Source organism: Sinocyclocheilus anshuiensis, unplaced genomic scaffold (genome assembly GCF_001515605.1).
Source record: "Sinocyclocheilus anshuiensis isolate Anshui unplaced genomic scaffold, SAMN03320099.WGS_v1.1 scaffold775, whole genome shotgun sequence".
Taxonomy (NCBI): Eukaryota; Metazoa; Chordata; class Actinopteri; order Cypriniformes; family Cyprinidae; genus Sinocyclocheilus; species Sinocyclocheilus anshuiensis.
In genome coordinates this window covers 1,360,407-1,375,257 of record NW_015552614.1, presented here as the reverse complement: position 1 = coordinate 1,375,257, position 14,851 = coordinate 1,360,407, and the positions used below count along the sequence as shown (strand labels likewise).

The following is a 14,851-nucleotide window of genomic DNA, read 5'->3' as shown; positions in this document are numbered from 1 at the left end:
ACAATTACAAATGATAAACAAAAAGTACTTTCAGTATCTGAGAGTGCTTTAAATGTCCGAAAGTTTACAGACGATCATAGTTATGGGTTTTTCTTTTTTCCTCAGCATTATTGCTGTTTGATTATTACTGATGAGATCATAGACAGTGGCAGCTTTAATAGGCTGCATTCATACTAATGCACAGATATGGAAGCTTTAGCGCAAGTTCTACTAGGAAGACTTAATGCTACGTCAATTAGATCTAGCCAATTGTCACTCGACACGAGAAATATAAAAGCTCTTTACTCACCTTTCCTTGTGTTTGCAGAAACTGACATTGATGTTCCCTTCCATCCTCCCCACCACCACCAGGTTGGCCCTGTCCACGCAGGGGGGTAGGCTCCACCCCTGCCTTCGTCTCGGCAGTAATAGCTGAATCTTCAACCTACAGATTCAAGCTACGGATGGGGCCTACGCCAAAGAGTTCTGTTTTTTTATGTCTTGGTTTTGTAAAATAAATTATTTCGAATCTTATCATCACCTCCTGAGTCTTTCTGGTAGAACTATTTCAACATATCAGATGTTTTGTCTTCTTCTGCAGGAAAAAGCCATGATCAGTTTTTTTCCCACACTAAGCTTGGCTTTTCCAAAGTGTGCCCAGATCTCGATTTAAAAATAGTGGGTGCATTTTTAATACTCGCGTGACAAGCGCGTATGCGAATGACGTCAGTAGGCTATAATCGATTATGGTCTATTACTGCATCGATGCAGAATTGTCCACGTCCGCATCGCGATGCATCGATGCAATGATGCAACGATTAATTTCAACACCCCTGCTTTAAAGGTGTATAAGTACTAGTTAAAAATCAATTTCCCTATGGAGAAAATAAATGGAATCTTTACTTCTGGAACCCGACTGTTGCATTCCATAAAGCATAAATTTGTTCTGACTGGCTGTGATTATGTCGTGTTGAGCAGCATTTTTTATATGGTTTTTAGTGTGCATAGACAAATTACTTGCCGCAAGAAATTTGTTGCATTGCACTTGGTTAGTACACAGTGTGAACCAGCTAAAAAAATCAGCCAGGCTGGTCACCAACATATGTTGTGCTGGTATCCCTTTTAGGCTTCTTAACTAACTTATCCAACATTTGTCAGATCGAGTCTAGTCTAAGAATGCATAAACCAACCTGAAGCATGATAGAAATTAATACTAGTGTAAAGTGTCTCTTTTCAGCAGAGAAAATGCATAAAAAAACAACACACATACAGACCTGTTTCTCTCCACTGGGTTTCCTGTGGGACAGCAGTAACTCTACGGCTCCCACCACTTCTTTGCGAATGGCGTAGAGCAGAGCATCTCCAGTGTTCACCCCATGATCCAGAAGCAGCTCCATCACCTCAAGGTTCTCATTCTCAATAGCGATTAGTAGCGCACTGCGGCCCAGCGGATCCACGCAGTTGACGTCAATGTTGTAATAGACCTCCGCCTCACGTAGTGCATGCTGGACCCCTGCATAGTCACCCTTTTCTACGGCTGAAAGGAACGAGCGCTCCTCTGGAGATAGCTCTACCTCCGCCCGGACGATCTGTAGAGGGATTCTGTCCCGGTACGGAGAGTAGCTGCTCTTTTTGTAGTATAGATGTGACATGGGATTCATGATGGATGCTGATAGAAGAAGGGGGGAAAAAACAGAGAAAGAGACGCTGTAATAAATTAATATTCACTAACAAACAGGAAATGGGCACTTAATAAACAGTGAGTCAGCTTACATGCTGTTTGGCAGTGGAAATAGTATACATTTATAAATTACGTATCTTATCATTCCACAGAAGTAATTTCTATGATCTTGAAATGCATTAAGATATGCTTTTTGAAGTTTAACGTGAGGAAAATTCAATCATAGATAAAAAAAAAAGAAGTGTACTTGTAGACAGATTAATAGGTTTGAAATTTAATTAATTTGATTATTTAATGAAAAATTAATAGGTCAACTACATCTACAAAAAAACTTACTTTAAATTATTTTTAATAGGTTTCTGGGAGTGACTGATGTGTGTGTGTGTGTGTGTGTGTGTGTGTGTGTGTGGAAACATGAGGGTGTTATCACACTCTTTTGTCACTTTTGGTTTAGGGGACGTCATTGTGGGAAACATAGGGGAAAGATGTGAAGAGTTTATATTTTATAATTATGTAATTTGAGAGCTAAATCCAGTGATAATTTGAATCATCACATTCCTTGTTTTACTGATATTTACATATTTTGGTCTTTAAGGGCACCCTGAATTTATTTATTTTTTTTGTCTGCTAGAACAGTATACAGAAGGATTCTGTGATTTGAATTAGAATCATATAAAGCTGCATTATGTGATTTGTTAAAATTAATATATTCATTTTTAGGATATTTTGATTTGTACGTGGAATCTTATAAATTCACTAAAAAGATTTCTTCAGATTCATTCATTGATTCAATCTGCGAATCTTTCTGCAAAATACAGTACATTGTTACACCAGTAGGTGGCAATAATGACAAAATCGTGCATAATCCTGTCTACAAATCTACAACAAACTCATTAATAGAGCATTAATCTATATAATCAATGACACGTTATATAGACAGCATGAATGCTTCTTTCCTAAACTGACCAGAATCATAATCAGAGAATCAAAAACTGATCAGCGTGGATACTGAAGCAACAACATTTGCTTCAGAGTTGTATCCTGACAAATACATAACCAATCATCGTCATAGGTAAACCATTCAAGCCAATCAGCTTTCAGTATCACTTTAGAGAGCCATCAAACCTCTACAACAGGTGAAGAGAAAATTACAATTTAAAGGGGACGTCAAATCCTATTTCATGCATTCTGACTTATTTACACTGCTAAAGAGTTGGATTCTCATGATAAACATGGCCAAAGTTTCAAGAAACGACGGAGTATTTCTGTACCAAATACACTCCTTCAGGGTTCGTATAAGTTTTGGAAAGATTTTTTCGATTATGGCCCTGTATGACGTCATAAAGTATGGGCACTTCTCCCGGAAGAGTATTTGTTTCTGTTTTATTTATGTCAATGTCACAGCTTGCAGACGATCGCTACGCAAAATCTATTGTGCTCGTAACTCTTTAGCTCTGCCTATGGCATTTTTCCAGGAGCTCGACTGTTTTCGGAGAGAAGCTGTACAACTGTATCTGTCTTATAAATCTGATAAAACTAAAGACTCTTCGATGCAGTACTACTCTATAGGTAATCAAGATTAACATGAGATTGGCAGAAACTGTGTTATGTCTCGTTTAAACAAAATATTGATGAAATCCAAATGAATAAAGGCACATATATAAATGGAACACCTTCTGCTCATTGCTGAGTAGATGTTAGATGGAATGGGGCTCTCCATTCATGTATAAATGTTTATATACTTTAAACGTTGATTTATTATAGTTTCAACTCAAGCATTGAGTGGGTGATCTGCAATATTATAATGCCTCGTTAATTATATACTGTAGATAATGGGAATATCACTGGTCTACATGAGCACATAAATATATATTAATTAAACTTGCTTATAGCCTCTTTGAAGACAGTAAAGCATTCACTCGTTTCAAAACACTCCAGTGATTGAAAAATATAATTGAATGGAAGTAAACAACAATGATTCATTAACTTAAAAGATTGATTAAAACACTAATTCATTCATAAAACGCTGATGGTTATTTTTCGACTTTGGGCAGCTTTGCACACTTAGGCTACTTCCTGTCACATGCACACACTCTCAAGTGTTCAAGATCAAAAGTGTGGATACTTGGACAGGAACAAAGTCAGACTACCTACTTCAATAGATTACTTTTACATTTAGTTGTCAAAACTGCTTATTAAACTTACTAGCTTGTTATGTGTGAACAAAATTGGATTTGTGTTTAGACAGAAAATAATGCTGTATTTGTACATACATCAAATGTTAAATGAACGTTATTTTCAACTTAAACATCTATGGACAGTATACCTGGCAATGCTGATGAGGTAAACAAACTGTATAATCATTTTGAAGTCAAGTCAAGTCACCATTATTTATATAGTGCTTTATACAATACAGATTGTGTCAAAGCAGCTCTTCAGTGTCAAACAGGAAAATCGTTTTTTCAATAATGCAAGAGGACAATAACAAACAGTCAATTTTTCAGTTAAAATTAGTTCATTGCTGATTCAGTGATGTCATCATCCAGTTCAGCTCTCTTCCAATAGTGTCTGTGCAATCAAGCCAACAATATTGCCAGAAATTAAGCGTCCCCAACTAAGCAAGCCAAAGGCGACAGTGGCAAGGAAACAAAACTCCATCTGTGACATAAATGGAGAAAAAAACCTTGGGAGAAACCAGGCTTAGTTGGGGGGGCCAGTTCTCTGGCCAGACAAAACCAGCATGGTGTGGTTTAATTCCAGGCTGCAATACAGGTGAGATTGTGCAGAGGACTTGTCTGGTTCCTGTGGTCTTGTCCCGATGGTTGACGAGGTCTTCACAGGGGATCTGTCTCTGGGACTCATCTAGTTGACATGGTCTCCACTGACATTCAGGGCTGTAGAGGTCGTCTCTAGGTGCTGATCCACCATCTGGTCTGGATATGGACTGGATCTGGGTGGCTACGGTGACCATCTGATCTGGAAACGGACTGGATCTGGATGGCTACTGTGACCTTGGAATAAGAATGAAACAGACTAATATTATCGTAGATGCCATTCTTCTTACGATGTAACGAGTACATCGGGTGTTATGGGAAGTGTTCCCGGTTCCAGCAGATAAGTAAGATTTGAACCATGCCAATGCAATTCCAATAATGCCAATATAATATTGTAATTAATAATATTCAGAAGAGGATCTATGACTTCTCGAAGAACCTCTTTCAATACCTTAGATGGAACAGGGTCTAACACATGTTGTTGGTTTTGATGATTTGACAAGTTTATGCAATTCTTCCTCTCCTATAGCAGAGAATGAGTGGAATTGTTCCTCAGGGGATCTATAGTGCACTGTCTGATGCGGTATTGTAGCTGACGGCTGCATGGTTAGAATTTGATCTCTAATAGTATCGATTTTGGAAGTAAAGAAGTTCAAAAAGTCATTACTGCTGTGCTCTTGGGAAATGTCTGCATCTGTTGATGCTTTATTTTTCATTAATTTAGCCACTGTATTGAATAAATCCCTGGGATTGTGTTTGTTTTCTTCTAAAAGAGATGAAAAGTAAGCAGATCTAGCAGTTTTTAGAGCTTTTCTATAAGTAGAAGTACTTTCCCTCCATGCAATATGAAATAACTCTAGTTTTGTTTTCTTCCAGCTGCGCTCCCTTTTCCGGGCTGCTCTCTATAAGGCACCAGTGTGCTCTTTATACCACGGTGTTGGACTGTTTTCGTTAATCTTCTTTAAGTGTAAAGGAGCAACCATATCTAAAGTGCTAGAAAAGAGTCATGTAGATTATTTACAAAGCAGTCTTTTGTTGTATAAATGATGGTTCTACCATATCTGTAACAATGAGTTGAGTTTGCAGCTTTAGCTTTATGGAGTATACACAAGACTAGATAATGATCCAAGATATCATCACTCTACTGCAGAATTTCAACACCATTAACATTAATTCCATGTGACTGTATTAAATCTAAAGTATGATTACAACAATGAGTTGGCCCTGACACATGTTGTCTAACCCCAATAGAGTTCAGCATGTCTATAAATGCTGATCCCAATGCATCTTTTTCATTATCAGCATTGATATTAAAATCGCATACAATTAAGACTTTATCTGCAGCCAGCACTAACTCAGATAAAAAAAATCATCAAATTCTTTGATAAAGTCTGTATGGTGCCCTGGTGACCTGTATACAGTAGCCAGTACAAATGTCACAGGGGATTTATCATTAACACTTATTTCTCTAGATAATGACATATAAAGCACCTTTACTTCAAATGAATTATACCTGAAACCAGAGCTCTGAGAAATACTGAAAATATTACTATAAATTGTATCAACACCTCCCCCTTTACCTTTTGGATGTGGCTCATGTTTATAGCAGTAATCTTGGGGGGTAGACTAAGTTAAAGTAATGTAATCATCTAGTTTTAGCCAGGTTTCTATCAAACAGATATCTAGGTGAAAGAGTCTTTATGTGCTGAGAATTAACTGGCTTCTGTTACTTGAGGCGGTTAGCAGACGATTGGTTTAGCCAGTCTGTCTGCTTCCTGACCTTGGCCCAAGTTAGTCATAGTCTAAGACTATGTGCCATATTTCTAGAGAGAAGAGCGGCACCACCCCTGGAGGGATGAAGACCATCTCTTTTCAACAGGTCAGGTCTGCCCCAAAAACTCGTCCAATTGTCTATGAAACCTATGTTATTCTGCGGGCACCACTTAGACATCCAGCCATTGAGTGACGACAGTTTGCTATGTATCTCGTCAGCACAGTAAGCAGGGAGGGGACCAGAGCATATTACAGTGTCTGACATCGTATCGGCAAGTTCACACACCTCTTTAATGTTATTTTTAGTTATCTCCGACTGGCGAAGTCGAATATCATTAGTGCCGACGTGAATAACAATCTTACTGAATTACATTTAGCATTAGCCAGCACTTTTAAATTTGCCAAGATGTCAGCCACTCTGGCTCCCGGTAAACATTGGACTATGGTGGCTGGTGTCTCTATTTTCACGTTCCGTACAATAGAATCGCCAATAACTAGGGCACTTTCATCAGGTTTCTCAGTGGGTTCGTCACTGAGTGGGGAGAACCTGTTTAATGTTTTGATTGGAATGGAAGAGCTGTGTTTTGTCCTGCGACTATGCCTCCTCACAGTCATCTAGTCGCCCTGATGCAGTGGCTCTGCAACCGGAACCAAACAATGTACATCAGGACTTGCTAAGCTAGTCGCATCCAAAGCCGTATCTAAGGCATTCTAGTACATTCTTACTATCCTCAATTAAATTTTGGATGCGTGTCTGTAGTTCTGAAATCTTCTCTGTCAGCCTAACTATTTCCCTGCATTTATCACATGTGAATCCCTCGCCGGTGACAGAGGATGCTACACTACACATATGGCAAGCAGTGCAAGTGACAATAACAGGAGAAGAAGCCATGACTCACCGTGATTGTTAAATGATTTCCGACTTACCACAGTTGTTTGATGAACTCGTGAAAACGGAGAGAAAAGAAACGGAGAGAGAGAGAGAGAGAGCGAGAGAGAGAGAGAAATAAATGGTAAGAAATGTGAAACGTAAATGGAAACGCGAAAGACAAGCTAACAGGCTAACGGAATGCCAACGCGCTGCATTAGCAGTTTAGAATAAAAGTGAACGTCAAATTAGTCAAATATTGAAGTGAGATTAGTTGGAAAAACCTCTGATTATGCTTTACTAGCGTAATAAGTTTGCAAAATGTAAACAGTGCTTTATGGTTTCTGGTGTCACATCCTTCCCATGGTATTCCTGGTATCTTGACATGGAACTAGCTTTACATTTTTAGCTGGTTCTGACATTAGTTTAAAAACTGGATATAACTTAAGACACACAGGGCTGGTAAGAAATACTAAACATTAAACATTTATTGTGGCTGACCTGCTTGCCTGCTAGGCTGCTATTATGGTAATAAATAAATGGGTTTCTCACTCATTTATACAGAAGGGTGAAATTATTGTTTGTGGTAATCGACAGCATTTCACAGTTATGGCCTATAAACTCAACCTAGAATATGCCTTTAAGGAAACTCCACACAAGTGGCTGCTTTCTTTAGTGAGGACACATATTTCTTTGCTTTTTTTTCTGTTTTTCTGCTTATGTGTATGGATAACATGCAATTTAGTATTGGTAAGCAAACCAGTGGAATATTCAAAAAGATTTACCAGTTTACCAGCAGTTTTGACAGTTCATCTTAACTCATTCCAAAGTGTACCGATCAGCAAGCAAAAAATATCCCACTAATTCCAGAATAAATGGGAAGACTTGAGTAATTACTGTGATTGACTTCGTGATGATGTTGCGTCTTGCTTTGATCTTCTTCTCTGAAGAAGATGAACAGACACACCAGGTGGCGTCTTCCATATGGTGTCGCTTCAACTGACACCACACGTACACACACACACACACACACACACACACACACTTATCAGCACACTCAGACTAATTAGCACCCAATTCACACTTTGCGCTGAATTTTATATTATGGGGTCTAACCGGTGTCTAATAGATGCAGATCCCCTAATCCACTCATAACATAGATTTCATGTTATCTGTAATGTTTACACTAATACCCTATGACTTAATTTATTAGCATTCTTTCAGCTTGTCAGTTTATATATATATATATATATATATATATATACACATATACACTTAAAGTCAGAAATTCACCCTATTTATTTTCTTAATGGATCTTATACATTTTATTATGAACGACCAATCCATACATGTTTTTTGAGCTTGTAATGTTTAATCAAAATGTCATAACTCCTGGTGAAATGTTAGAGTTCTCTTTGGGGACATATACTGGACTTAAGTCATTTACCTAGTCCACTTAAATCTAGGGATGCATTGATACCATTTTTTTAAAACTGATCAGATTCCGATACCAAAATTCTGAGTATCGGCTGATACAGATCCAGATACCAGATAACAGATACCGTTTTAGGGTTGCATCCTCTGACTTCATGTTCTGTTTTTGGTTCGTTTAGATGTCTTTGGTCCATGTTGCGTTCATATATCAGTCAAGCTGCACCAGAGTTTGTTAAAAGGTGGGTCTCATTCTGTTTGTTTGGTGCACCCCAAGATTCAGATGGCAGCGATCACTTATTTGGTTGACCGCATTAACAGAGCAATTGCATCAGAGTTTGTTTTAACCTAACTAAACCTGCCAAGTGTGAACATACCTTTACAGTTGACCTCAAAGTCACATTCAGATCTGCCTACTTTCAATCAACCACCAATGGATAAAACCAAGTCCCCTCCCTATTTTTTTCTTTTCCGATAATTCACTAATTTTCACTCGGATGTACACATTCCATATATTAATATGGAATCAAAAAACAAATCACAATAAGAAAAGATCTGTACCTTTACATCACAACTTTACATCATTTATAGAAAGAAAGAAAGTCTGTGGAAGCCAACAATGATTTTACCAAACAATACATCTCAACTTTCGCTCAATCCGAGTTCTTTTTCTCAGCGTCTCTAAATATCCACACCATGTTAATCCTATGCTGGTGAACACATCAGTGCACTTGCCCCCACTGCAGCTGGTACACCCACACAGCTCTCTGCTCCTTAATGCTAATTTTTAGATACTGGATAGGCACATGGTACAGGCGAACCTTTCCAGGATCAGTGCTGTTTTCAAAATGGATCATGGTTGCTTTTAGGAAAAAACTATACCATTGTGTTAGAATACTGCTGGTTCTTCTAAATGAAAAGCAAAGGTTGTAGTAATTGTGAGAACTGAGAAGTGAGTTTTACATGCTTTCCTACAGAGAATTCCTACATGGAATCTGCTCCTGCAGAACTCAGAGATGAAAGCTCTGCTGATTGATAAAGAATTGAGACATTTGTCATTCACAAATTTGTACACATCCCCCGTGCCTTGCGTGTTTGTATATAAAATAAATTGGCTAATTTGTTAATGCTTTCAACTACCAATAAAAATGTAGTACCCTCTTTTACCATATTTTATATCTTTTATCAAGTCCCATGGTGATTTTGGTCAGTGACAATAGTTTATGATGACATTAACTATGCAATACAGCAATACATTGTTTTATCATTTGAGACATACAATGTTTTGCTCTAAAATAATTTTTGTTCTATATTTCTTTTAGTGCTGTCAAACGATTAATTGTGATTAATCACATCCAAAATAAAAGTTTTTGTTTGCATAATATATGTGTAGGCCTACTATGTATATTTATTATGTATATATGAGCTTACCGCTCTCATTCGGCACGAATCCAAATGTTTCCGTATTCGCGATGTATTTGATTGCTAAACTATTATTTATTATGTAAACCAGGCTTTGTACTTAACGCGGATTGTACTACAGACTATTTTAATTAACGATTGTATCTATATGTTTAGTTGACTGTATATTATTCTGATAATGAACAGGCTGCAACGTTTGCAATGCTGTATTGTGTGTGCATGAGAAAATATGTTGTTGTAACGTGCGTTGCCGAGATTGTAACTGTCAGACTCTGTTCTGTGTTTTGTGGTTGTTTTCCTCATGTGCCTTCCTTTCCCATGTTTAATTTGTCCCAGGTGTTTCCCATGATGTTTCATTGCTCCCAGGTGTGTCTCGTCATCCCCTCCTCCTGTGTGTATAAATAGTGTTCCCTGTGTGTGCTCCAGCGTCCGGTATTGTATGTGAATGTTTAGGTCTACATGTATAGCGTGAGTGTTCCTTTGTGTGAATTAAACCCAGTTGGATTGATGTACTCCTCGTCTCTCTCCGTTCCTTGCTCCTGACTCCGCGCAGCAGTAGACCCGTGACAGAATACCGGACCGAAACTGAAATTTCCCCCACCCCGCGGCGATGGAAATTGCCGCTCGCGTCGCCGCCCTAGCTCGCCTCGATCTCCCCTTCTACGACCTTGGCCTCCCGATTCCCCTGCTCCGCCATGGCCTCCCGATTCCCCGGCTCCGCCTTGGCCTTGGCCTCCCGAGTCCCCTGCTCCGCCTTGGCCTCCCGAGTCCCCAGATCCGCCATGGCCTCCGGAGTCTCCAGATCTGCCATGGCCTCCCGAGTCTCCAGATCTGCCTTGGCCTCCCGATTCCCCTGCTCCGCCTTGGCCTCCCGATGAATGTTTAGGTCTACATGTATAGCGTGAGTGTTCCTTTGTGTGAATTAAACCCAGTTGGATTGATGTACTCCTCGTCTCTCTCCGTTCCTTGCTCCTGACTCCGCGCAGCAGTAGACCCGTGACAGTAACGAGTAACCTACAATATTACCCAAATTTTATCAGTAATGCGTTATATTACTGTGTTACAGGAAAAAGTAATATACTACTGTAATGTCGTTACTTTTGTAATGCGTTTCTCCCAACACTGTTTTTAAGTGCCGCTTAAAATCACAATGGCTTAAAGTTGCGATTGTGGAGGGGCGGAGTTTAAGCGGACTAAATGATTGGAGAAATCCTGTGTATGTCACCTCCATTATCTCTAGTCTTTTAGCATCCCTCCACCACCCCAACTCCTCACCTTCAGCCCGTTCCTACCCCAGCACGGGGAGGAACACTCGGGGGGAGCGCTCTGGGTCCGGGCTTAGACCCGAGCTCGGACCCCTCTCCCCGGACAGGGGGAGTACCCCGGGCTCGAGAGTAATTACCGAGCTCGGAGCCCTCTCCCCGGACAGCATGCCAAATACGCATAACCTTTACTCTGTTCATTATATGTAAGTGTGAACTCGTGAAAAGATCTATATCATGCATTTACAAAATAAATAGCACTGAGGAATTTTAATTTCGTGCTGATGTTGAAGGCCCCACCAAAGACAATAAGTATAATGATAACTATAACGTTTTAATAATTGTTCTAATTCTCTGAGAATAGGGTTATCTACAACTATAATGATAATGACACAGAGAAACAATACCGCTGGAATCATTATCAGAATGATTTTTCCAGCTGATGAATGATAAAAACATTGACAGCTAATCAGAATCCATCCTGCTTTAAAGTACTGTAGTATTTAAAACAGCAGACAACAAAACTGCAGAGCACGCTTATGATTATCGTGCATTGGTGTGTATGCTAATATAGTTACCGTTATAGTCAGAGGCGTCATGCCCATTCAAAGTGATTAATATTTTCTATATTTAATACAATCACACCGGTGTAATTAGATAGTTCAGCGCGTCATATCATCAGCTGCTAAATTCAAATCTGCTTTCGCTGGCTGGCACTGAGCCAGAGACAGACGAGTTTTTACAGCTCTGTATTATAACCAATCACACACGATTCTGTTGAGCTTATGAATGCAATGACCAATCAGACACGTTCAGATGAGTCATCACTAAAATGCCGGTGGTTTCTTCCCTCGCTCGCTGACTGAATACCTCTTTCTGGCGAATTCTCTCGTCAGAAATAACAAAGTGCAAATGTGTGTACGAATCTGTAAGATATTAATTTTGTAGTGTAAACAGCTTCAGTGATTTTAATGGGAGTTTTTGAGAGTGCTCGAACTAGACTGTCAGTGAAAATGTTCTTTGATAATGTAAGTTCTTTGCTCTCTTTCTGTACAACGAAAGTGTTATGATTAGTAAACTAACTTGCAATGCTTTTATTCGCATTAACTTTCAATGTTAAATTCACATTAAATATAAACTCAGTCGTATTAAAAATATGTTATGGCATGACACCCATATCTGTTAATAATTTTTTTTTTATGCATTTAGCATACGCTTTTATCCAAAGCGACTTACAGTGCATTCAGGCTATACATTTTTTACCAGTATGTGTGTTCCCTGGGAATAACCCACGACCTTTTGCGCTGCTAACGCAATGCTCTACCACTGAGCCACAGGGACACCCGAATTAAGTAAACAGACTATACTAAACAGATTAGGTTACTTTGACCATCGCCCACTATAATAGATCAACATAATCTATAAAGGTGAGGATCAAGATATTTCATGAAAATTCAGTTAATGAGTTTGGGAATGTTTCGAATAGAAAGGAAAAAAATAAATAAAACATAAGTGCTGCTGTGGCTACTGTGTATCACATGACAACCCCGGCTCTGTGAAAGACTCGTGAAGATGAAAAACCACTAGAGTACGGTAGGTTAATTTTCATTTTTGACTCTTTTATCGCTTGATGCGTACTGCATTACTGTGTAATATTTATGGTTTCTATAGCCGTGGCATCATTATGATGGTATGAAGCGATGGATTAATTCATGTAGGACGCCTCTGAAGGCCTAGGTGTAAAATGCACAGCCCGCCACTGACTTTCATGTGGTTGCTGTGCAATATAGTGATTTCTAACAATCGATGACCCTTCCTATAAACTTTACCCTGCTTCTAATCCTGAGGAGAAGATAAAGGGAAGGCATACGTTGGACAGCCCCAGTGACTCCTCTACAAAGCACCACTCTGACCGCGCAATTATCTCTGCAGTCTAATTGCAGATGGTTTAATTCTGTAATTAATCTATGGTTCTCAGTCCGCTAAGGGCTGCTTATCTCTGAGGAATATCATTAGAGTATAAGCTGGGCCAACATTAGCTGATAAATTAGACGTAAACTAAGTGTGCAGGACAATCCCCAGTGATCCATCTGAAGTGGAGAAAGCTTCTCTGGTTGGACTGAGAGCCATTCCGGAGTGCCTGAACTCAGTGATACTTCCTTCCATAGCATCTATCAAAATTATTGATTTACTGATAAACCATTTGATCTGAAACTGTTTTTACAATACCATTATGTGAAGTATTTAAAAAAAAGAACAGGTCACTGATCACATGTAAGCATTGACTACATTGTGGCATCGACGATGTTAAATCCATTCATTTTGGTCTGTTTGTGCAAAATGTAGATCATAAGATTTAGCAAAAACTCGCTAAGACGGTTATAGTTTGAGTTCAGGATTCATTATTAAAGCAGAAAAGAGATGCCAAATACTAAGACGTTCTGAAATTCATATACATTTCTCAAATCAACTTTAAGTAATTTTTTTTTCTGCTAATAATATAATTTCTCATTTTAAACATGCAAAATAGCAACATTTTTACTAGTAGTCTCAGGCTTTTTAAAAACCCACTGTAATATTGTCTTGCTCAAATAGCTTTTTGTTTTCCCGGTTTTTAACCGCAGTAAAGAAAAACAAGAGTCACAAAAGAAACACACTGTGCTCTGAGGGGAAATAAATTTAACTTGTACGATCAATGAAAAGCTGCTGACGAGGTCCGAATGGGCACACTGATTAAATCAATACATCGACAAATATTTTCCAGACTGGATCAGACAGAGAGTATTGATCTTTCAGGAGAAACCTCAAGAGAATAAAACACAGACGTTTATAAGAACACTTTTGGGCTTGTCTGGTCCTTTGAGATGAGTAAATTAATTAAAAAAAATGGCCTGACACAGCACAGTTGTGTCTTAAGGACAATTTCATTGAATTACGGGAAGCAGGGAGATTAGCACATACTGCTTGAGTCGTAACTAAAGAAACAGGCTGGCATGGATGCCATGCAACTGGGTAGACATGTACGGGTATTAGAGGCATCAGAAACAAGCACGCCATCTCAGAGGCTACAAAACAGCAGATTGTGAAGGATGGCACATTTACGCCACTGTAATCCAATTAAACTCTTTACTGTACTGTGTGTTTAGAAAGAGACAGTCTGCAGGAAACCCGTTGTCACGGGTGCACTGCTGAGCAGAGTCAGGAGCAAGGAACGGAGAGAGACGAGGAGTACATCAATCCAACTGGGTTTTAATTTACACAAAGGAACACGGAACACTCACGCAATACATGGAGACATGACATGAACGTTACCTGAACAATACCGGACGCTGGAGCACACACAGGGAACACTATTTATACACACAGGAGGAGGGAATGACGAGACACATCTGGGGGATCAGGAGCCCTTCCTGGGCTTAACTGGGGATCAGGAGCCCTCCGTGGGCTTAACTGGGGATCAGGAGCCCTCGGTGGGCTATACTCGGGATCAGGAGCCCTCCCTGGGCTTAACTGGGGATCAGGAGTCCTCCCTGGGCTTAACTGGGGAACAGGGTAGCGCTTACGGGGTGCTGGCACTGGAGGGCGCCCTGGCGGAGTAGGCACAGCTAAGTGCATTCGAGGAGCTGGGACTGGTGTGAGTTTTGGCTGGGGCCCCCACACG

At 39.5% G+C, this 14,851-nt stretch overlaps 1 protein-coding gene across 1 annotated transcript in view; it reads right to left on the bottom strand.

Annotated features, from left to right (window-relative positions):
• LOC107665932 (short transient receptor potential channel 5-like) overlaps positions 1–14,851 on the bottom strand; it is a 79,803-nt gene that overhangs the window by 56,492 nt on the left and 8,460 nt on the right. Inside the window, exon 2 of the mRNA XM_016456993.1 lies at positions 1,254–1,648. Coding sequence (XP_016312479.1) covers positions 1,254–1,640 — 387 coding nt within the window. The 5' untranslated portion in view covers positions 1,641–1,648. The remainder of the gene's footprint in view (positions 1–1,253; positions 1,649–14,851) is intronic.